A 20,548-nucleotide genomic window follows, 5' to 3' on the forward strand; every position below is an offset into this window, starting at 1 on the left:
GAATACTATGTGTCCATATACATTATTTTTTTTAAAGATTTTATTTATTTATTTGAAGGACAGAGATCACAAGTAGGCAGAGAGACAGGCAGAGGGAGAGGAAGGGAAGCAGGCTCCCTGCTGAGCAGAGAGCCCAATGCGGAACTCGATCCCAGGACCCTGGGATCATGACTTGAGCCGAAGGCAGAGGCTTTAACCCACTGAGCCACCCAGGCACCCCATATACATTATTTTTGACCCTAGTGTCTTCCTGTACATACGGTTCTACATTTGTTCTCCCTACCTTGAACACTATTCCCTATTGTACACACAGTTCTACTTACTTCTTTCTCATTGTGCATAGTATTCCATGGCATGGATGTACCCTAGAGAATAGATAAAAAACAATTTTTCTCTATCACAAACAATGCTGCCATTCACAACTTTTCCAAAAACTCCGCAGATTCTCTTCCTACTGCAGAGTTGCAAAGTTTCTTCTGGAAGGACCCCTGTCATCAAATCCACGAAAGCACTAGCCAACTGCCAGTCCAACAGTAGCCAATTACACTCGGGCAACAGCTGTTACTACCTTTTTTCCCCCTCAAGGGATTTTATTTTCTTCTGAGAAAAGCAGCTGCCCTAGGCCCTGGCTAGGGATCTAAACAGACCCCAAACGAGGAACCTCGAGTCCCAGAAAAACGAGCCTGTGTCTTTAAGAAGCGTTCGTTCCTCTGGGAGTTGTAGTTTTGCTGGGCTATGGAGCCCCCTTCTCATCTCACCTCCTCTCTTGATCTGAACTCACACATCCTTTAGGCAAATGCTGCCCTCGCCAAATCTGTGTACCCGTGCAATACAGAGCTCCGAGTCAGTTTTTTGGGGAGGACAAGCCAGGACAAGCGGAGGGGCGAAACTACATTTCCTAGGGTGCACCGCGAGGAGGGTGGGTGGGGGTGGGGGGGCAAGCGACCCGTGTTAAAGAGCCCGCGGCGCCGAACGCCCCGCAGAGGCAGGTATGTCGGTGCTTGCGGGTCCCCGCTTCGCGCGCCCGGGTCCCCCGCCACTGTTTTTCGGCCCACGCTCTCGGACCGGCAGGATCGAGCTTGGCCAGTAGCCTCCAGGTTCCGGATAGGGAAGTGTCCGAGAACTCTGCCAGCGCCCCTGGGCGTCCCCTGGCTGCAGGGGACGTCTGCTACCGGTTGGTCTGGGTTTTTTCAGTGGTACCCCTGGGACCTGGCCAGTGCCGGGCACTTGGGGACGCCTGGGACAGGGAAGGATACGGACCCCAGAGGCCCTTCACCCCTGAGGCAGGTGGGGCGCTGGATGCCAGAGCTGCTGACTGCTTTAAGGCCGTGTTTCCTGCCTTAGTTTACCTCATCTGGGCTCATCATTATGCACAAATCTCGATTACAGGACGTTTGTATAATTTACAAAGTGATTTTACTCCCAGTCAGCTTCAGTTTGCCGTTTTATTTTCCAGAAGGCACGACAGATCCCTTCATGAGCCTGTTTTTGTTTTGTTTTGTTTTTACCTTTCAAGCTCAGAAATGCAAAATCCCTGCCCCACCACTCTTCCAAAAAGCGTATATGAAGAGGTTTAATTATTTTGTTCTGTCCCTGGCTCCCCTTCCCTATCCAATTTTGGGACGGGGAAAATTGGCTGAGGACATTAAACTTGGCCTCAGTAGATGAAATATTATTGAAAGTGGGCAGAAGATTGGAATAGAACTCTATTCTTTTCTAACTTTTCTGTAAATGTCAGGTATGACGGGATACACTGCAGGAGAGGTGTCTTACTCCTACAGGGTGCTGAAGAACATGAACCTTGGCGTTGCACACATCTGGCCTGCCTGTACCACTGTGTATGACTGAGCAAACTCTTTCATTTCTTTCAGCTAGTTTCCTTATCTTTATCATGTGTGTGATAAGATCCAATTCATAGGTCTATTGAGTGAGTCATGTGAGCTGATTATGCAATGCCGGTGGTGTTGCAAAAAAAAGCACTCCCTGAACTTTAGCCACTAGCATCATTCTACCTTTTGTGTTACCATAAAATACCCTTTGGGCTGATCTGGTAAAGCGTGCTGCTTCACCTAGCTTGATATCCCTCGACCTTCCCTGATTTTTTAATCTTTGGGACATCTTTGACCTGGAGAATATTTCAGAGCTAGTGTTCACTCCCACTGGCTTCAGGGTCAAGTTAAACTCTCCTGTTCCCTTTCCCTGCTGGCGAGAACTACCACTCATTGAGCACCTCCTCTACCCCCATGCCACATTGTTTCCATTTTATTTAATACTGGCAATAGTCCTAGGAGGTTGGTATCTTTGGCTTGCAGAGATGAGCTAACCTGTTCAAAATCACACAGGAGGAGTCAGGGAGTGATGGAAACAGAGCTCCCATCCCAGGACTGACTTTCAGCTTGGGACTGCTCTTCTGACCTAAGGCTCTAGTGGGGTGCAGTCCAGATAGGCCTTCCCTCCTCCCCTCTGGCCATGATCTGTCACCTGGCCATGTCTCCCAGTCATTATGCTGAGACCACGGCTAGGCTCAGATTTTCTGGGTCATTGGACCCTCCTTGGGACATTTCTTCCTTGCTCCCTTTCAGCACCTTTGCTTGGGACCTAATGTCATTATCACTGTCACCTGAATTAGAATTAGAGTGACCCAGGTCCCAGTGATGGCTGCAGCATCCATTAGCTTCTTTAAAGTGGAGATAATAATACTTATCCTGCAGAGGTGTTGTGAGGATAAAAAACCAAAATGTCTTAACTGCGGGCCAGTGAACTCAGTCCCAGCAGCTGTTATCATTAACATTGACCTCATTTCATTATCACCTTGTATTTGTTTAGACTTTGTCACAATGGCTAATACACTCTGAGCACTTTCCATGTACTTACACCTCTCATTCTTTCCTTGTTCCCACAAAGGTTCAGTGTAGTGGTTAAAAGAATAGACTCTGGAGAAAAGCGTTTGGTTCATTTTGGCTGTGCTACTTGCTCGCTGTGCAGCCTTGGGCAAGTTACTTAATCTCTCTGTGCCTCTGTTTCTTATCTTTGAGGATGAAGATAGTACTTCCCTGACAGGAAATTAGAGGTTCTTTTTTTTTTTTGTTTTTTTAAGTTAGAGGTTCTTAGAGTGATTTTTTTTTTTTTCCTTTGAAGGTGCCAAGAGAGGGATGATATTATACTCCCCATTTTGGTCCTTGGAGAAGCAGAAACAAAGATGTGACTAGACTTGCAAGAGATTTATTGGGGAGTGGGTAAGAAGGGGAGGGAGCTAGAGGAGACATGGAGAGCTGTCAGGCTGCTGCCTGTGAAGGAGTACCAGAAGGGAAGGAAGGAAGGAGGAAGGAAGGAGGATAGGAAGGATATTTGACACGCTTGCAGTTCTGAGACAGTTCTGTTGGGTTGATGGGAACTCCAGGAGCCCAGGTCGCCTTTCAGAGGATCCCCATCTTGCAGGAGTTGGTCTGTGTTCATGTCCTTGCTTCACGGAGTCATTGATGGGTTGGGAAGAGTTGGTGGAAGTATTGCTTCCATGTGAAAAAGCTGGGGGCACTTGTCAGTTATACTCTCTGCTGCAGGAGGCCTGAGGGTGTTAGGGTGCCGGAGATCACACGGTAAGTTTGTGGCCAAGCTGGAGTCCCACGAGGCTCCTTTATTGGAAAGGCCAGATGGACATCCTGGGGAATGCCTTTTTCCTCAGGTGGCTGGCCAAGATCTCTAGCTCGGACTTCCCCTCTGGATTTCCCTCCTGGGCTTAGCAGGGAACAGAGCAATTTCTCTTAGTGGTGGAGGCTCTCTCTGAAAGCTGGTGGGACTGTGGGTGTTGCCAAGTGGTGGTGTCTGTCAGCCCTAACCATAGGCTTGATGGCTGCAGAGTCTGGTATGCGAGATGCTGTTGCTGTTGGCTCTTAGTGGGAAAGTAGGCTGACTCCTGGACACACACTCTGGGCCCCCCATCATCCCTCACCATGCTCAGCTTTGGAAGTCAGAGGGAAGAGGTGGGGGGCTGCTGCTTTGTGGGACAGCACTCAGAGCCCTGCCAGAGGTGGATGCCAGGGGACTTTTGAGAACTGTTTACACGTGGTCTTGGGGACTCAAGAGTCCGATTCACTTCCCATTTGGTAGGAGAGGAATGTTGAGGTGGGTAGGAGAGGGCAGAGCCATAGCTTTGGCCCACTTACCCCTCACTTGCTCAGAGTGCCCTAGAGGAAGATGGCTGCCAAGCACCTTGTAGCCTTGGCTTGGAGCTCCTGGAAGGGAAGGTCCCCTCTAAGGTCCCTGTAGTGGGCGCTGTTGGCACCCTGCCTTATCCTTTTGAACAGGTTGGTGCATCCCTCCCACAGCTACTCCCTTCTCCAGGGAATTGCCCTTGGCTTCAGGAGCCTGGGAGGTTAGAACCTTCCTCCCCTCCCCTCCCCTCCCCCTAGCTCACAGCCAATACCTGAATGATGAGTGAGACTGAATAAAGCCCTTTGCTTTCAGATGGGGACTCACTCTCAACCCCACCTTGCTCCCCTCACTCCCTCTCCTGAGGAAATCACACGCAACCAGATTGAGAAAGTCAGATACACTCACACATAACCCAGCCATCCCATACCTGGGTGTACACTGGCAGAGATGAGGTCTTACGTTCACACTCAGCCCACACACGAATGTTTGTAGCAGCTCTTGTCCATGATTCTCCAAACCTGGAAACAGCCCAGGTGTCTTTCTATGGGTGGATGGAGACCACGGATGCCAGTCTGTGCAGTGGGATACTGCTTGGCAAATAGAACTACTGGTATGCGCAGTCAACTTGGATGAGTCTCAAAGGCATTATGTTGAGTGAAAGAAGCCAACCTCAAAAGATTATAGCTGAACCATAGCTACAGAGAAAAGTGTGGTTGTCAGGGGTGAAGGATGGAGAGGGGTGTGCCCAAAGGGATGGCATGCAGGATTTTTTTGGTCTTTTGAGCTTTTTTTAGAGAGGGGGTAAGAAGAGCAGAGAGAAAAGGAGAGAGAAAATCTTAAGCAGGGGCTTGACCTCACAACCCTGAGATTGTGACCCGAGCCGAAATCAAGAGTCCAACACTTAACTGACCGAGCCACCCAGGCGGCCCCATACGTGTGTTAAAATTAATAGAACTGTGTACCAGCAGGAATCAGTTTTAGGGTAAGATAATTTTTTTTTTCAAAGGTTCACACACACCTTCATCTCTGTCTCAGGGAGCCCTGAACTTTGGCCAGAATGGAGCAGCCCAAGGGGGTCGATTGGACGGTCATCATCCTGACATGCCAGTACCAGGAGAGTGTCCATGTCTTCCAGACAGGTAGGGGACCCTCCCTCCCACTTTGCCTCTGATGTAGATTCCTCATCACACCCTCACAGCCCCACGAGCTGGGAGGACCTGGGTTAAAGCCCAGATTCTGCTGCTTTCTAGCCATGTGACCTCAAGACCCATCATGTCATTTTCATTGAGACTCAGTTTTTTGTGTCCATTAAATGGGACTGGTTGTACTTACTCATAGAGTTGGGTGAAGATCTAACGAGTGGCTCCATGAAAAGCTACTAAGTGTTTGCTTTGAGAGCACGTATGTTGAAACTGGAACCACACAGAGAAGGTTAGCAATGGCTTCTCTGCAGAGCTGGCATGCAAATTTGTGCCACATTCCATTTTTCTTTTTCAAATACTGAATCATGACGTTGTACAGACGAGATGCACAGAATGTTATATGTCCATTATACCTCAGTGAAAAATAAGCTCTCCTGAGTTAACGAAGAGAAAATAGTGACTCTCAGGAGATTGGCTTTTGCTGCTCTGGACCAGGGTGGGGAGGCTGGCAGCTGGTCCCAGCTTGTGTTCTGACCCCAGAGCTGGAGGTGCGCCAGAAGCGGGAGCAGATCCCGCCTGGGACGCTGTTACTGGCCGTGGAGGACCCTGAAACGCGTGTGGGGAGCGGAGGGGCCACCCTCAATGCCCTGCTGGTGGCTGCCGAACACCTGAGTGCCCGGGCAGGCTTCACGGTGAGTGCTCACGGTGTGCCCTCCTCCGGCACGCACACTGGCCGGACCAGGGATGGGGCTCACGACAGATGGTCTCCAAGGTCACCAGCTCTCTGGGCTCCATCACCTGGCCAGTTCAGCATCTGGTACCCATTTTCATACCTGTAGATTGGGCATACTTACCAAGTGGGGGGCAAGGGGGAAGGCAGGGCCAGACCTTCTAGTAGTTCTAGAACATTGGAGCCAGGATCTCAGAATTAGCCTTTCCAGCTTCTCTTGAAAACTTCCATCTTGCTCTCCTGGCCTCTCTTTCCCCTGTGACAACTGTTTGCCAGAACTGGGATAGAGCTGCCCTCTTTGCGCAGGGCACGGGGGTCAGTGTTCCCACTGGGGCCATGTCCCCGCCCCCCACCCCTGCCACAGCCCCTTCACTCAGCCACCTTGCCCTCATGGCTCCCTGACTTACCGTGAGTAACCCCGCTAACCCCACATTCTTGCCTATAGATTCCCCTAAAAAATAGGGGCAGAGGGGTGGCCCAGGTGGAAGGCCTCTAGGCTCCCTCATCCAGAAGGGGCCAGGGCTACCCCTTGCCTGCCTATGGCCATTGGTCCTGACCTTGTCTTTTCTTCCTTTGGTACCTGAGTGAATTTGTGTTGGGGTCTTTCCCTGGACAAGAGGACAGCCTCCTTGGGTACCGTCCGCCGAGGCTTCTGTCAATGGGGATCTTGCACTTTTGACAGGTGGTCACATCTGATGTCCTGCAGTCGGCCCGGATCCTCATCCTGCACATGGTTAGTAGGGGGCTGCGTGTTTCTGCAGGGGCCGTGCTGAAGGCTGGAGCCATCAGTCCCTGGGTTAGACAGTTGTTTTATCTTTGTGTTTGTGCAAGGTGCTCATTGGGCAAATCCAGAAGAATCAGAGTCAGAATTGGTCCAAGTGTCCAGAAATAGGGAACAAGCTCAACATAAGCGGCGCTTGTGTTGTTGTGACTCATTATGGTTTAGAAGTCCAGCCAACTCTACGCGCTGGCCTGGACAGAGACTGAACCGGTCTGTGACCTTGGACGAGTCACTTGACGTGGAAGTGCTGAGATGATCCATGCAGATGCTAAAACAGGACCTGGCCTGGCTCGCTCTGAGCCTTCAGGGACTGTGTTTTCATTGTTTACTGGGAAGAGCCAGCCATGTAACTTTATATAAAATGACTTCAGCTTTTTTTTTTTTTTTAAGATTTTATTTATTTATTTGACAGAGAGAGCACAAGCCGGGGAAGTGGCAGACAGAGAGGGAGAAGCAGGCTCCCCGCAGAGCAGGGAGCCCTATGCAGGGCTTGATCCCAGGACCCTGAGATCATGACCTGAGCCAAAATCAAGAGTCAGTCATTTAACCAACTGAGCTATTCAGGCGCCCCTTGTTTAGATTTTTAAAAAAGTAATCTCTTCACCCGACAGGGTGCTCTGACTTACAACCCCGAGATCCAGAGTTGCACGCTCTACCAACTGAGCCAGTCAAGTGCCCTTTTATTATTTTTTTTAAAGATTTTATTTTATTTATTTGACAGGCAGAGATCACAAGTAGGCAGAGAGGCAGGCAGATAGAGAAGTGGAAGCAGGCTCCCGGCCGAGCAGAGAGCCCGATGCGGGGCTCGATCCTAGGGCTCTGGGATCACGACCCGAGCTGAAGGCAGAGGCTTTAACCCATGAGCCACCCAGGTGCCCCTCAAGTGCCCTTTTAATTGGAATTTTGATTAAGATGAATACAGATCCACGTGCAAGAAATAATACAAAGAGGGGCGCCTGGGTGGCTCAGTGGGTTAAGCCTCTGCCTTCAGCTCAGGTCATGATCTCAGGGTCCTGGGATCGAGCCCCACATCAGGCTCTCTGCTCGGTAGGTGGCCTGCCTCTCCCTTCTCTCTGCCTGCCTCTCTGTCTACTTGTGATCTCTGTATCTGTCAAATAAATAAATAAAAATAAAAAATAAATAATACAAAAAGAAGCCTCTGCCAACTTTGCCCAGATTTTTCCAGTGGTAATATTTTCGAGATCTGTAATGTAATCACAGCTAGGATATTGACATTGATATAATTCCCAGTCTTTCCCCCTGGTTTTACTTGTAGTAGTGTGTGTGTGTGTTAAGTTCTGTTGTCTCCACCTGCTCATTATCTCATTAAAAAATGAAAAATCTGAAAGGATACAACTCAAAATGAGGGCAATGGCTATTACCCTGAGGAATTGTCTTATTTTTGCAGATCTGCACTTTCTAATTTTTCACCATAATCATGTAATTGAAAACGTTATAAGAAAAGACTCTGGGGGTGTCTGGGTGGCTCAGTGGGTTAAGCCTCTGCCTTTGGCTCAGGTCATGATCTTGGGGTCCTGGGATGGAGCCCCACATTGGGCTCTCTGCTCAGTGGGGAGCCCGTTCCCCCGCCTGCCTCTCTGCTTACTTGTGATCTCTGTCTGTCAAATAAATAAATAAAATCTTTCTTAAAAAAAAGTTCTGAAAAAAAAAAAGAAGAAGAAAGAAAGGTCTCTGATGAGGCCGTGGGTGGCTCAGTCAGTTAAGCATCTGCCTTCTGCTCAGGTCATGGATCCCAGGGTCCTGGGATTGAGCCCCCACTTCAGGCTCTCTGCTCAGAGGGGAGTCTGCTTCTTCTTCTCCCTCTGCCTCTCCTTGTGCTTTCTCTCTCTCAAATAAAAAAAAAAAAAAGAAAAAAAACAAAACTGAGAAAACGCATTTCACATTAAGATTTTAAGTAATCTCTACACCCATTGTGGGGCTTGAACTCACGATCCTGAGATCAAGAGTTGCATGCTCCACAGACTAAGCCAGCCAGGGGCCTGAGAAAATGTACATTGTAAAAAGTCTTCTAGCTTAATGGCTTCCTGCCTGGCACAGCTGATAGGGTGTCCCCAGGCTCTCTGCCCTGAGGGTTCTTTCTCTTGTGGCTGCTCCCTCCCTAGGGCCGAGATTTCCCTTTTGAGGACTGTGGCCGGGCCTTCACCTGCCTCCCTGTGGAGAACCCCGAGGCTCCGGTGGAGGCCGTGGTCTGCAACCTGGACTGCTTGCTGGACATCATGAGCCATCGGGTGAGGCTGGTGGTGATCATGGGGCCTCACCCCAGAGAGAGCCACGGCTCTCCCACAGCACCCCCAGCTATGTCATCTGTGCTGGTGCAGACAGGAGATGCCAGGAGGAACGGCTCTGGGGGTGCCCAGACCTAGAGCTTCAGGAAGTTAGTCTGGGCCATGCCGGTGGAGAGGTGGTGTCCCCCTCAGAGTAGAGGGAAGGACCGGCCTCGGCACCACTGGTCGGGGGAGGCCCCAGCAGCCAGAGTCCCCCTGGACAGGCCACCACTGGGTTGTGTGGGAGCAGAGAGCTGGGCCACGCCACCGGCTCCATGCTCTCTCTCCTCCACAGCTGGGCCCGGGCTCCCCGCCAGGTGTGTGGATTTGCAGCACCGACATGCTGCTGTCCGTTCCTCTGAACCCAGGTGAGCCTGAGAAGGCTTGGGACTGTCTACCCTAGCCACAGCCAGCCACCTTTCTTCACGTGGTCTCTGGGCTTCCCTTCCCCCTCTGGTTAGAGAATGGAGACATCCCACCCTGCCCCTTCGGCCCTGCAAGGCTCTGTGGAAGAATTTTGGGAGGGCAGGTGTTACCATTCTCCCAGAGGAATGTCCATTGTCTTCGGAGACCATGTTCCCTATAGAGGTGTCTGGATGCCCCTGCCCAGAGCTCTTGCCTCCTCTTGGCTGGGGCCCTGTGTCTTGGGTTGGGGGGCCCCAGGGACCTGCCTGACTGCCTCACTCACAGGGATCAGCTGGGACAACTTCCGGGGAGCCAGAGTGATTGCCCTTCCGGGGAGCACGGCCTATGCCCGGAACCATGGTGTTTTCCTCACTGATGCCCAGGTAGTGCCCCTGCGACAGTGGTGTGGGCCACTGAACCATCTGGGTTGGCCTCCTGGCCCTGTGTTCAGGGAAGCCGCTCATCCTGGGCTTTCTGACGTGGTGTGGATTGGGAGCAGTTCCCCTGCAAACAGCCCCTGTGCTCGCTTAGTTGGCTTCTGCTGGGTGCTGTGCTCGGGCTCAGGCGGTGAAGACTTTCAGAGCCTGCCCTCTACCGTCCGGGGGTGGGAGTGTCGGCGCTCGCCCCCCCCCCCCCCCCCCAGCATGCTGGGACCTGGTTTTCATTGGGAGAACACTTTGCAGTCCCCACCCAGCTGGTCCTCCCTTGCTGTTTACCCTAACTCTGTTCTCTTCCCCACCCCACGCAGGGCTTCGTTTTGGACATTTACTACCAGGGCACCGAGGCAGAGATACAGCGGTGTGCCAGGCCGGATGGGCGGGTGCCACTGGTACGGCTGCTAGACCCACGCTGGGGGCTTTGGAGGCCTTCTGGGATGAGGCAGGGAGTGTTTGCCTTCCCGCTCAGGGCAGAGCTCCACTCCTTCCTGAAGATTCTGGGGCAGGCCAGAACCAGAAGCTGAGTAAGATCTTGAACTAGTGTTCAGGGGTGCAAGTAGAGCTAGAATCTGAGGAAGGTGTGGCCTTGGAATTCAGGGTCTGGTCTCGAACCAGAATGTGGGTAATTTCGGGAAGCAGTTGGGAGGAAGTCTAGAATCTGACTTGGGGGATGCTTTTAGAATGAAAGACAAGGATAGGACTGTTGGGTAAGGGTTTGGGACTGGACCTTGAGGAAGATAGGGAACTATTTCTCGTTCTCTATCTCTAGTTCAGGAAGGCCTGAAAATTGAGCGGGGGGTGTCAGAACGTGCCTGTTGAGGGGTCCCTGAGTGGGAGCCCCTCCCAGTAAGCCTGGAGCCTGGGTGCTGGAGTGGCCCAGACACAAAGGACCCTGCCCGGTGTGGCAGCCAACCTTGCCTGGCCCGTCTGCATGGGCCTTCCCATACCCTTCCCAACTCAGGCCCAAGCCTGGCCCCAACATACCCTGCTCCCCACCTGACCCTGACCTCTTCAGGTGTCTGGGGTCGCCTTCTTCTCTGTGGAGACAGCTGAGCACCTCCTGGCCACCCATGTGAGCCCACCCTTGGATGCCTGCACCTACATGGGCTTGGACTCCGGAGCCCGGCCTGTCCAGGTGACCAGGGGTGTGTGTGGGCTGGGGTCCCCAGGCCTTGGATAGACACCCTGACACTGGCTCCCTCATTGCATGGCCTTGGGCCAGTCCCTTTCTCTCTCTGGGTCGGTGTCTCTGGGAGTGAGACTCTCCAGCTCAGCCCAGGAACCTTCCCAATAGCTGTGCTTCCTACCCCTGCCCCAGCTGTCTCTCTTTTTCGACATCCTGCTCTGCATGGCCCGGAACGTGAACAGGGAGGACTTCCTGGCGGGGCAGCCCCCGGAGATGGGACAAGGTGACTCGGATGGCGCAGGTTATCTGCAGGCTGCCCGGGCTGAGCTGTGGAGGGAGCTTCGCGATCAGCCCCTCACCATGGGTGCGTACTGCCACTCGGCTCTCTGGGGCTGGGAGACCACAGGAGTGAGGGCCCCTCGATGAGGTGGCTTCCTGCCCAGACCCCAGGCTCCTAGACCAGGCAGGCCTAGTGCCTGCCGGACAATGACCCTCTCCCAGTCCAGAACCCATAACTCTCTTCCCTTCTCCTTTGTCTCATTCCCGGGCTCCATTCGCAGTCTTTCTGCTCCTAGCTGGATGACCTGGACAGGTGCTGAGCCTTTCTGGATTCCCGATTCTCCAGGGGCACAGTGGGCTCATTGGCCTGCCTGCCTTCCCGGGGCCTGATGATGTGTGTTCCGGTGGGAGGCCTGGCTGGCATCTGCCTCAGCAGGCATGAGGTTGGGGTCTGTCCTTGTATCTTTACAGCTTATGTCCCTGACGGCAGCTACAGCTACCTGAGCAACTCGGCCAGTGCGTTCCTGTGCAGCCTCACGTTCCCAGGGGCTCCCAGGGCCCGGGTAGTGCACTCCCAGGTGGAGGTAAGACCTGCCCGGGGCAGGGGGCGGCAGAAGTGCCTGCCAGGGTACCTGTGGACAGGTGGGGCGGGGGCTTCAGAAAAGGGAAGGGATAGCTCGTGCTTGGAACAGACCACCTACAAGTGTAGGCGTGATTATTCTCATCGTTCACATGAGGCACTGGAGGCTCAGAGAGGTTAAGTGTCTTGCTTAAAGCCACAGAGCCCAGGAGCGGCCAGGTCTGCCTGACTGAGAAACCAGAGAAAACCACTCCACGCTTTCTGTGGGGTCTGCTTGGGGAGACAGGCACATTTGAGGTGACAGGCCAGGGTCAGTGCCATGGGCTGAGGAAGCAGGCAGGGAGAGCTCACAAGTGGCCCTCAGGGTGGCAGGGGTGGGGGTGGCTAGACAGGTGGGAGAGGATTCCTGGGAGAGCTGTCATGGGGGACCTTTGTCACGGAGGGCAGATTTGAGAAGGCGGGCAGAGTGTGCCACTAGGGGCCAGCGTGGACAAGGGGTGAGGGAAACTGGCCTGAGATTGGGGCCAGGGTAGAGGGATCTGGCTGGCCATCAGGCTTGGGTAGCAGCAGGAATTCTGGCCAGAGCCTTGGATGCTCAAGGGGATTGGGCAGTCCTGGGCTTGGGGCTCTCACGACCTCCTCCCTGGCTTCATAGGAGCTGGAGCTCCTGGGCGGTGGCAGCTCTGTGGTCAGCTGCCTGCTGGAGGGCCCCGTCCAGCTGGGTGCTGGGAGTGTCTTGCAACACTGCCACCTTCAGGTGAGGCCAGGGAGCAGGGCAGAGGGAGGGCAGGGCTTCAGGGGCCCGGGTCCAGAGTGGACTGGTGGGGGTACCAAGGGCTGTGCTGGGATGCATGCCTTCTCTTTTCCAGGGCCCCGTTCACATCGGCACTGGTTGCCTTGTGAGTGGCCTGGACACAGCGCAGTGCGAGGCCCTGCGTGGCTTGGAGCTGCACGATCTCGTCCTGCAGGGACACCACGTGCGACTGCATGGTGCCCCAGCCCGTGTATTCACCCTCATTGGCCGTCTAGACAGCTGGGAGGTAGGTGTCCTCCCCACCTCCCTCCTCACCCGCTGTAAGGCTTTGGGGAGCCCCGAGCATCCCAGCCCGGCTCCTATGCCGCTGTGATTGTCTCTAAGCCCTGGCCTGAGGTACAGGCGTGAGGAGGGTGTGGTTGGTAGTCTCAGCAGGCCTTTCCCTCCTCCCTCCTTGCCTGCTGTGTGGCGGGCCGGGTGGGGATTTTTATGCCCATGTTGTGGGCCAGATGCTGAGGTTCAGAGAGGGTGGTGGCCCACCTTGGACTGCAGAGCCAGTTATGGTCGATGGGCCTAGAAACAGGTTTCCACTCCCGAGTTCCTGGAACCTGGGCAGGAGCATTGAGGCTCCAGAGCTTGGCGCATTGTTTCAGAACTTGGTTGTGTATGTGCCCATCTCTCTTCCTGTCCCTTCTGGCCTTAGTGTCCCTCACCCCTTCCTGTCGCCCCCGATGCCCTGACTGCCTCCTCCTCTTTCCCCAGAGGCAGGGGACAGGAACGTATCTCAACATGTCCTGGAGTGAATTCTTCCAGAAGACAGGTGTTCGGTAAGGTGGGTGGGCCTGATGGGCCTCCATGGGCCTCGGCAGCCAGGGAGGCTGCCTTTCTGGGGCTCATCCCTGCCCTTGCTCCTGCCCCACAGAGCCACACCCACCCCTCCAACCATCCCTGGGGCCTGGGGTAGTTTGGGGCAGCCTGATTTGCCTCAGCATCTTCCTGGGCAACTCCAAATTCCTGGCTCTGCTCAGGCTTTGGGATTTTGTTCATTGGTCTAGGAAAGGAGGCAAGGCAGCTGGGCCTCCTTCTCTGAATTTTCCACTTGGGCTGCCTCTGGTGGAGTTTATCCTGTCCCCATGAATAAGCCAGCTTCCAGCTGACAGGCAGTCAGGGCTTGGTGACCAGGCAGGAGCCCTGGCTTCCCCCCTGCTAATGTGCCTTTTCCTCACATCAGGGACTGGGATCTGTGGGATCCAGACACTCCCCCTGCAGAACGTTGCCTTCTTAGTGCCCGCCTCTTTCCTGTGCTCCACCCCTCGAGGGCCTTGGGGCCCCAGGACTTGCTGTGGATGCTGGACCCCCAGGAGGATGGGGGCAAGGCCCTACGGGCCTGGAGGGCCTGTTGGCGTCTGTCCTGGGAGCAGCTGCAGCCGTGCCTGGACCGGGCTGCCATACTGGCCTCCCGCCGTGACCTGTTCTTCTGCCAGGCCCTGCGTAAGGCGAGGCGTGTGCTGGAGGCCCGGCAGGACCTTAGCCTGCGCCCGCTGATCCGGGCCGCTGTCCGAGAGGGCTGTCCTGGGCCCCTGCTGGCCACGCTGGACCAGGGTGAGTGTACTGGAAAGCCCGTCCCACCGTCACCTGCCCTCTGGGTCATCAGTCTGAGGGCACTAGGGAGCCAGGAGACTTTAAAGCAGGGGAGAGACGTAATAGAGTGTACTTGTAACTTTGTGGGAAGTTTCATCCCTGTCCGTGGGGAGTTTGGTGAGAGGCTGAGGCCTAGGACTGAGCCTTTGGGTCCTTGGGGCATCAGCAAACCCTTCGTGTTTTACAGTGGGTTGGGATGTGGTTGGCTCCATCTGGAGGCCCAGGCACACAGGCTAGGGGCTCAGCCTTAGCCTCATGGGCAGACCTCATTATTCCCATTTAAGCCGGTTGGGGGTAGGGCTGAGAGTAAACCCAGGTGGTCTTACCTGGAAGCCTGAGCTCCCAACCGCTGGGGACATCCCGGGTGGGTTGAAGAGGCACATCTGGGGTAGGACTGATAAGAACTTTCCCAGGCAGCAAGGAGGGGAATGTTCATGGGCAAGGACACATCTTGGGCAAAAGTGAAGAGGTATGAGGGACCTAGAGTGTTTGGGGATGGCCAAGTAGTCTTCGGGGGCAGAACCCTCCCCCACCACACTGACTCCTGGTTTCTCAGTTGCAGCTGGTGCGGGAGACCCTGGTGTGGCAGCCCGGGCTCTGGCCTGTGTGGCCGATGTCCTGGGCTGCATGGCGGAGGGTCGAGGAGGCTTACGGAGCGGGCCAGCTGCCAACCCTGGGTGGATGCGGCCCTTCTCGTACCTGGAGTGTGGAGACCTGGCGGGAGGTGTGCAGGCGCTGGCCCAGGAGCGGGACAAGTGGCTGACCAGGTGGGTGCTAATGACATCAAGACCTTTGGAGAGGTCCCTGGCCATCCTTGGAGGTGGAGACACACAGGGAGGTGGGGCGTCTTCCTACCCAGGTTACCCAGAGCAGTCGGGTCCCCAAGCCCAGACAGTCCATTCTCAACTTGGGGCTGCGTGCCAGTCTATCTCCCTGCCCTCTTGGCAGGCCGGCCTTGCTGGTGCGAGCTGCCCGCCACTATGAGGGAGCCGGGCAGATTCTCATCCGCCAGGCTGTGATGTCAGCCCAGCACTTTGTCTCCACGGAGCCGGTAGAGCTGCCAGCACCCGGGCAGTGGGTGGTGGCCGAGTGCCCGGCTCGTGTGGATTTCTCTGGTGAGCCCCACAGGGGTGGGGGTGAGGGTAGCCACCCCAGAGTTAGGCTCGCAGCCCTTGTGACCCACTTGGTCTTGTCCAATTGCTGAAGGTGGCTGGAGTGACACGCCACCCCTTGCCTATGAGCTCGGTGGGGCAGTGCTGGGTTTGGCTGTGCGAGTGGATGGCCGCCGGCCCATTGGGGCCAGGGCACGCCGCATCCCGGAGCCTGAGCTGTGGCTGGCAGTGGGGCCTCGGCAGGACAAGATGGCCATGAAGATGGTATGCTGGAGCCTGGATGACCTGCAGGATTACTGCCAGCCCCATGCCCCAGGTCAGGGCACTTGTGACATCTACAGGTGGGGATGGCACTCGTGGCCAGCTGAGGGGTGGGGGCAGAACCTTGGAGACCCTGCAGGCCACAGATATCTGGCTTGAGGGTGAGCCAGTCTGGTGGAGGAGCCCCGAAGTCATCAGAGGGCCTTTTATGGCTTAGAGATGGGGCCTACAATACTGCTGGGCTTTTGTCCCCCGGTGAGCCCCGTGCGGGGCTGGGCAGTCATGGAGGTGGCTTGGGGTATCTGCTTCTACCCTTGGAACCAAATTCCTTGCTGGTCCCTTTGCAGGGGCTCTGCTGAAGGCAGCCTTCATCTGTGCGGGGATTGTGCATGTTGGCTCCAAACTTTCGTTGAGAGAGCAGCTGCTGCAGACCTTCGGGGGAGGCTTCGAGCTGCACGCCTGGTCTGAGCTGCCCCACGGCTCTGGTCTTGGTGAGCAGGTCTTGTCTCCCTGCTGCCCACCAGTTGCATCCCCAACCCCCGGCCTCCCCTCTGATCCCTTCCCCAACCTCTGCCCAGTGGAAGGAGTGGGTGGGGCAGGACGGACCGGGCAGGGCTGTCTCATACCTGGTGTCTTCCTCGGCACCCTGCAGGCACGAGCAGCATCCTGGCAGGCGCAGCCCTGGCTGCCTTGCAGAGGGCCGCGGGCCGGGTGGTGGGCACCCAGGCCTTGATCCATGCAGTGCTGCACCTGGAACAGGTGCTCACCACAGGTATGGGACCACCCTGGGGCAGGGGGGAGGTCACAGGCATTTCTCCAAGGCCCTCCAGGGGCTCCCTGGACTTGCAGACAGCCATGTAACGGTACTACTTAAAGTGGCTAGTGTCCTTCTTCCTTTTTTTTTTTTTTTTTTAAGATTTTATTTATTTGTCAGAGACAGAGGGAGAGTGAGCGAGCGAGCACAGGCAGACAGAGAGGCAGGCAGAGGCAGTGGGAGAAGCAGGCTCCCTGCCGAGCAAGGAGCCTGATGTGGGACTCGATCCCAGGATGCTGGGATCATGACCCGAGCTGAAGGCAGCCGCTCAACCAACTGAGCCACCCAGGCGTCCCTACAGTGTCCTTCTTACTACCCTGACCCTTTATGGTTGGTTTTCAACTTGAAATGTTGCAACCTCCAAGGGCCTGATGCTTTAGGAGCACCTGCTAAGTGACAGATTCTGTGCTGTAGCTTTCATGTGTCTTACTAGGTACCCATTATACCCAGTGCTAGTCCTCATGATTCTGTCTCCACCAAGGGCTGTCCCTCAGGGTGGGGCTGGGCAAAGGTGGGTTCGGAATAGGGGATAGAACTTTAAACTTGTCTTCTGGACACATGTGCCCCCCAACTACCATATGCGGGGGGCGCAGAGGGCCCAATACATGGCTGTGATCATAATGGAATGTTACTGGCGCCTTCCTCCCCAACACTACCGTGGCCCCTTGGAATCCGCGCACAAGGGAGAGCAGCTGAAGGTTTGTCTGACTCCAGATCCTATGGCACTCTGGTCACCTCCGGATGCAGGGCCTCACCTGCAGGACCCTGGGAAGGAAGCTGGATGCCTGACTATGGCATCTTCTCTGGCTACTTTGTAGCCCACCCTCCTCCCTTCACTGCCATGATTCACACTCCAGAAAGGGTAGTCATTAGCAGGGTGGGGGGAGGGGGCTTTTCACTTTCCTTCGGAGGTGTACCATCCAAATCCTTCATTTAGCCAACTGACAACAATTTGTTAAGTATCCACTCTGTGTTGGGCCTTGGGGATAAAATGAGCAAGTAGCAAAAACAGGGTTCTTGCCCTCAGAAATCCTATCACCTACTGAGACAGACCTTAATCAATAACCACTCAAACGAACGCATCATTATACACGGTGCTGAGTGCTCTGAAGGAGAGGGATGCTGGTAAAGAGTTCTTGACACTGGGGGCCCGATGCCAACCGCCATGTCTTGGCTGTAAAGTTTCAGATGCTTCCTGCCATTGGCATTTCGTACTTTAAAATCCTTGTAGGCCCTTCCCCAGATGTGAAAGGCCTATCAGAATTCTCTCAAATAGTGTTACTTTTTTATAGCTGCAAGAGGAGATCCATACTGTTCATTGCTAAAGCAGGATGTGAACAAGCTCTTTCAAGTTCAGTGATGATGCTGAAAAGCTGGTTTCTAACCTCAGCACTCTTTATTAGAAAAGACAGGGTGCAGAGGCCTGTTCGGCTGCAGGGAAGGTCCTAGGTCATCTCTCCTGGAGGGGACGAGTTTATCATTAGGGCTTACCCTCTGATGTGGTTTACCCAATTCCACTTACAGTTAGGTCTGCAACAGAACTCAGGCCTTGTGAGCTCCAAGCTTGGCTCCAGAGTGAAACCCTCTCCCCTTGCTGGGCTTGTCCTTTTCCTAGGTCTGGGGGCAGAAGCTGCACAGCTAACCTGGCCCAGCCTGAGTTGGGGGAAGCTGTCTTCCCACCTGGTCCCTGCCCGGGTTGCAGGGCTGGGAGCCCGGGCTGGGAGACAGAAGTTGAGCCAGATAGGCTCCAAAAGTGATGGGATGCTGGGCTTGCAGGAGGTGGCTGGCAGGACCAAGTGGGTGGCCTAATGCCTGGCATCAAGGTGGGGCGCTCCCGGGCTCAGCTGCCACTGAAGGTGGAGGTGGAAGAGATCACTGTGCCTGAGGGCTTTGTCCAGCAGCTCAATGACCACCTGCTGCTGGTGTACACTGGCAAGACCCGGTTGGCACGGAATCTGCTGCAGGTGAGCCCTGGCCTCAGGAGGGAGGGAGGCAGGCAGCTCGGCTGGGCCCACATCCTTATGCCTCCCTCCTGCCCCATCTGCAGGATGTGCTGAGGAACTGGTATGCCCGGCTGCCTGCCGTCGTGCAGAATGCCCACAGCCTGGTGCAGCACACCGAGGAATGTGCTGAAGCCTTCCGCCAAGGTGAGGTCCTTCTTGTTGGGTCTCAGGGCACTGGGAGTGAGTACCTTGTCACCTGTGGGTCTGAGGTCAGGAGCCTTTGCAGGCTTGGCTCAGACCCCATATATGAGGCTCCTGGAGACAGAAGTCTACTCTCTCCTCTGTGGGGTCTCACACTTAGGTGGGAGCCCTATCTTAAGATAACACTTGCATCACGAGGCAGGCCTCTAGCTGCACTGACCAGGCAGCAGACTGGGAAGGAGGCTCAGCCCCATTGTTGAGTTCCGGAGTCAGTGGATCAGGTTTCCATGTTTGTGGCCACAGTTGACTGAATACTGTATTGGGCCCCATGCCAGCCGTTCTATGCACCTTTAGTCCTCAAACAACCCTGTGTGGTGGGCTTCAGCACTCCTGTTTCCGGCCAGGACTGGACCTACGTTTTTAACCATGACACTGGTTAAATAGTGCCTCTTGGCACCTCATGCCGTCTACATATGGGTGTTGAAGGAATATCCCGGCTCAGGCAGGCCACTCCACTCTGTCCTCTATCCAGGGAGCCTGCCTCTGCTGGGCCAGTGCCTGACCTCATACTGGGAACAAAAGAAGCTCATGGCTCCAGGCTGTGAGCCCCTGGCTGTGCGGCGTATGATGGATGTCCTGGCCCCCCACGTACATGGCCAGAGCCTGGCAGGGGCAGGTGGCGGGGGTTTTCTCTATCTGTTGACCAAGGAGCCACGGCAGAAGGAGGCTCTGGAGGCTGTCCTGGCCAAGACTGAGGTACCTGTGTTGGGGGTGTGGTTACTGGTGGGGGACGGGAGCCCTCACTGTGGCCCACCACTAAGCAGGGGCTACAGCTGTAAGTCCCCCGATCACCTAGCAGCATGAAGTTTGTGGCCTGATACCTGCTCAGAGCCTCCTATTCTCTGAACACCTACTGTCCTTTGCTCCCAGGGCCTCGGGAACTACAGCGTCCACCTGGTACAAGTGGACACTCAGGGCCTGAGCCTGCAGCTACTGGGTGGTGAGACCTCAACCTGATGCTCCTTCCCAGAAGGCTTGTCTCTCTGTAAGAGGAGAAAACCTGGAGCTACAGCAGCCCTGCCTTTCCTTCCCCCATGGGAATGTCAGCCTTCTACTCTCTACCCAGCCCTTTGCGAACCTGCTCCCAAAGCCAGCCAGCCACCGGGAGCTGAGGCCCAGCCCTTTCTGGAGCTTGGGAATGGATGGTGCCTGGAAATAGGACTGTGACCTTCTGGTTGACTATGGCCTAGGCTTGGCCTCTGCTCCATCTGGACATAGGAAAGTCCTAAGCTCAGTGTCCCATGTGGCCTTTACAGAGGCCCACCTTGGGCCTTGGCCTCCTTATTCTCCATGAGGGCCTGGAAAAAGGATGACCAGCTTTAGCAGATAGTTGGGGGTCCCTCGGTTAAGGCCAACCCTGAAAAGGCTCTCTGAGGCATTTCCTGTGGCCTTCCTTAGAGGTCAGGCGTTTGCCTGAGAAGAGATTTCCTGTTCAACACTCATTCCTAGGCTGACTTGATGGGGGAGGTGGAACAGGGGTGTGGGTCCATACTCCTGTTTGTGGCCATGAGCCAATGCGGTCTTAACAGAAAGTCACGGCTAATAGAGGCCTTAACCATCAACACTACGGACGATGCCACATGACCCAGTGCCTATGGGCAGTTGGTTCTCAGGATTGCAACCTTCTTGGAATAAATTTTCTCTGCCCTTCCAGGCTGTTTTCATAAAGCTCTTTTTTGTCCTGCCAGGAGTAATTCCCACTTGCCTTGGCACTATGGGCAACTGCCCCTGAGATGATCCAGCTCCTGGTGCTAAGGGCCCAGGAGGGGTATGAGGATCCAGGATTAGAGGAGGCTGAGGTGCGTGCTTCCATGTGGGTCCTGACGGTGGCTGTGCACCCCTTGG

General features: G+C 55.0%; 1 protein-coding gene and 1 non-coding gene across 4 annotated transcripts; both read left to right on the forward strand.

The window, feature by feature from the left end:
• Positions 1–935: 935 nt before the first annotated feature.
• Positions 936–20,371, forward strand: FCSK (fucose kinase). Of its 3 annotated transcripts, XM_032853977.1 has the most exons (24): positions 936–989; positions 5,188–5,291; positions 5,835–5,986; positions 6,707–6,757; positions 8,929–9,054; positions 9,386–9,458; positions 9,781–9,878; positions 10,244–10,324; positions 10,948–11,067; positions 11,251–11,422; positions 11,809–11,921; positions 12,573–12,674; positions 12,787–12,957; positions 13,434–13,498; positions 13,903–14,273; positions 14,869–15,079; positions 15,261–15,427; positions 15,519–15,740; positions 16,033–16,176; positions 16,338–16,457; positions 18,276–18,463; positions 18,547–18,646; positions 19,176–19,399; positions 19,574–20,371. In XM_032853977.1, exons 2-24 carry the CDS (start codon positions 5,210–5,212, stop codon positions 19,658–19,660), a joined length of 3,240 nt encoding a protein of 1,079 aa, XP_032709868.1. In that variant the 5' UTR covers positions 936–989; positions 5,188–5,209; the 3' UTR covers positions 19,661–20,371. The 3 variants fall into 3 exon arrangements, with proteins under 3 accessions (XP_032709868.1, XP_032709869.1, XP_032709870.1); XM_032853978.1 differs by lacking the exon at positions 10,244–10,324; XM_032853979.1 differs by lacking the exons at positions 936–989; positions 5,188–5,291; positions 5,835–5,986; positions 6,707–6,757 and adding an exon at positions 7,045–7,151.
• Positions 5,535–5,642, forward strand: LOC116866011. Its single transcript, XR_004382306.1, has one exon. It is a non-coding gene; the product is annotated as a U6 spliceosomal RNA (small nuclear RNA).
• Positions 20,372–20,548: the final 177 nt, after the last annotated feature.

This window comes from Lontra canadensis, unplaced genomic scaffold (assembly GCF_010015895.1).
Source record: "Lontra canadensis isolate GAN:19392208 unplaced genomic scaffold, GSC_riverotter_1.0 scaffold8, whole genome shotgun sequence".
NCBI lineage: Eukaryota > Metazoa > Chordata > Mammalia > Carnivora > Mustelidae > Lontra > Lontra canadensis.

Excerpts from the sequence above, each read along its gene's own strand:
- FCSK (XM_032853977.1), top strand. The coding sequence starts at position 5,210 with ATGGAGCAGCCCAAGGGGGTCGATTGGACGGTCATCATCCTGACATGC. Across the intron at positions 5,987-6,706 it reads GTGCCCGGGCAGGCTTCACG|GTGGTCACATCTGATGTCCT; the intron begins GTGAGTGCTCAC and ends CACTTTTGACAG. Across the intron at positions 15,428-15,518 it reads GGCTCGTGTGGATTTCTCTG|GTGGCTGGAGTGACACGCCA; the intron begins GTGAGCCCCACA and ends CAATTGCTGAAG.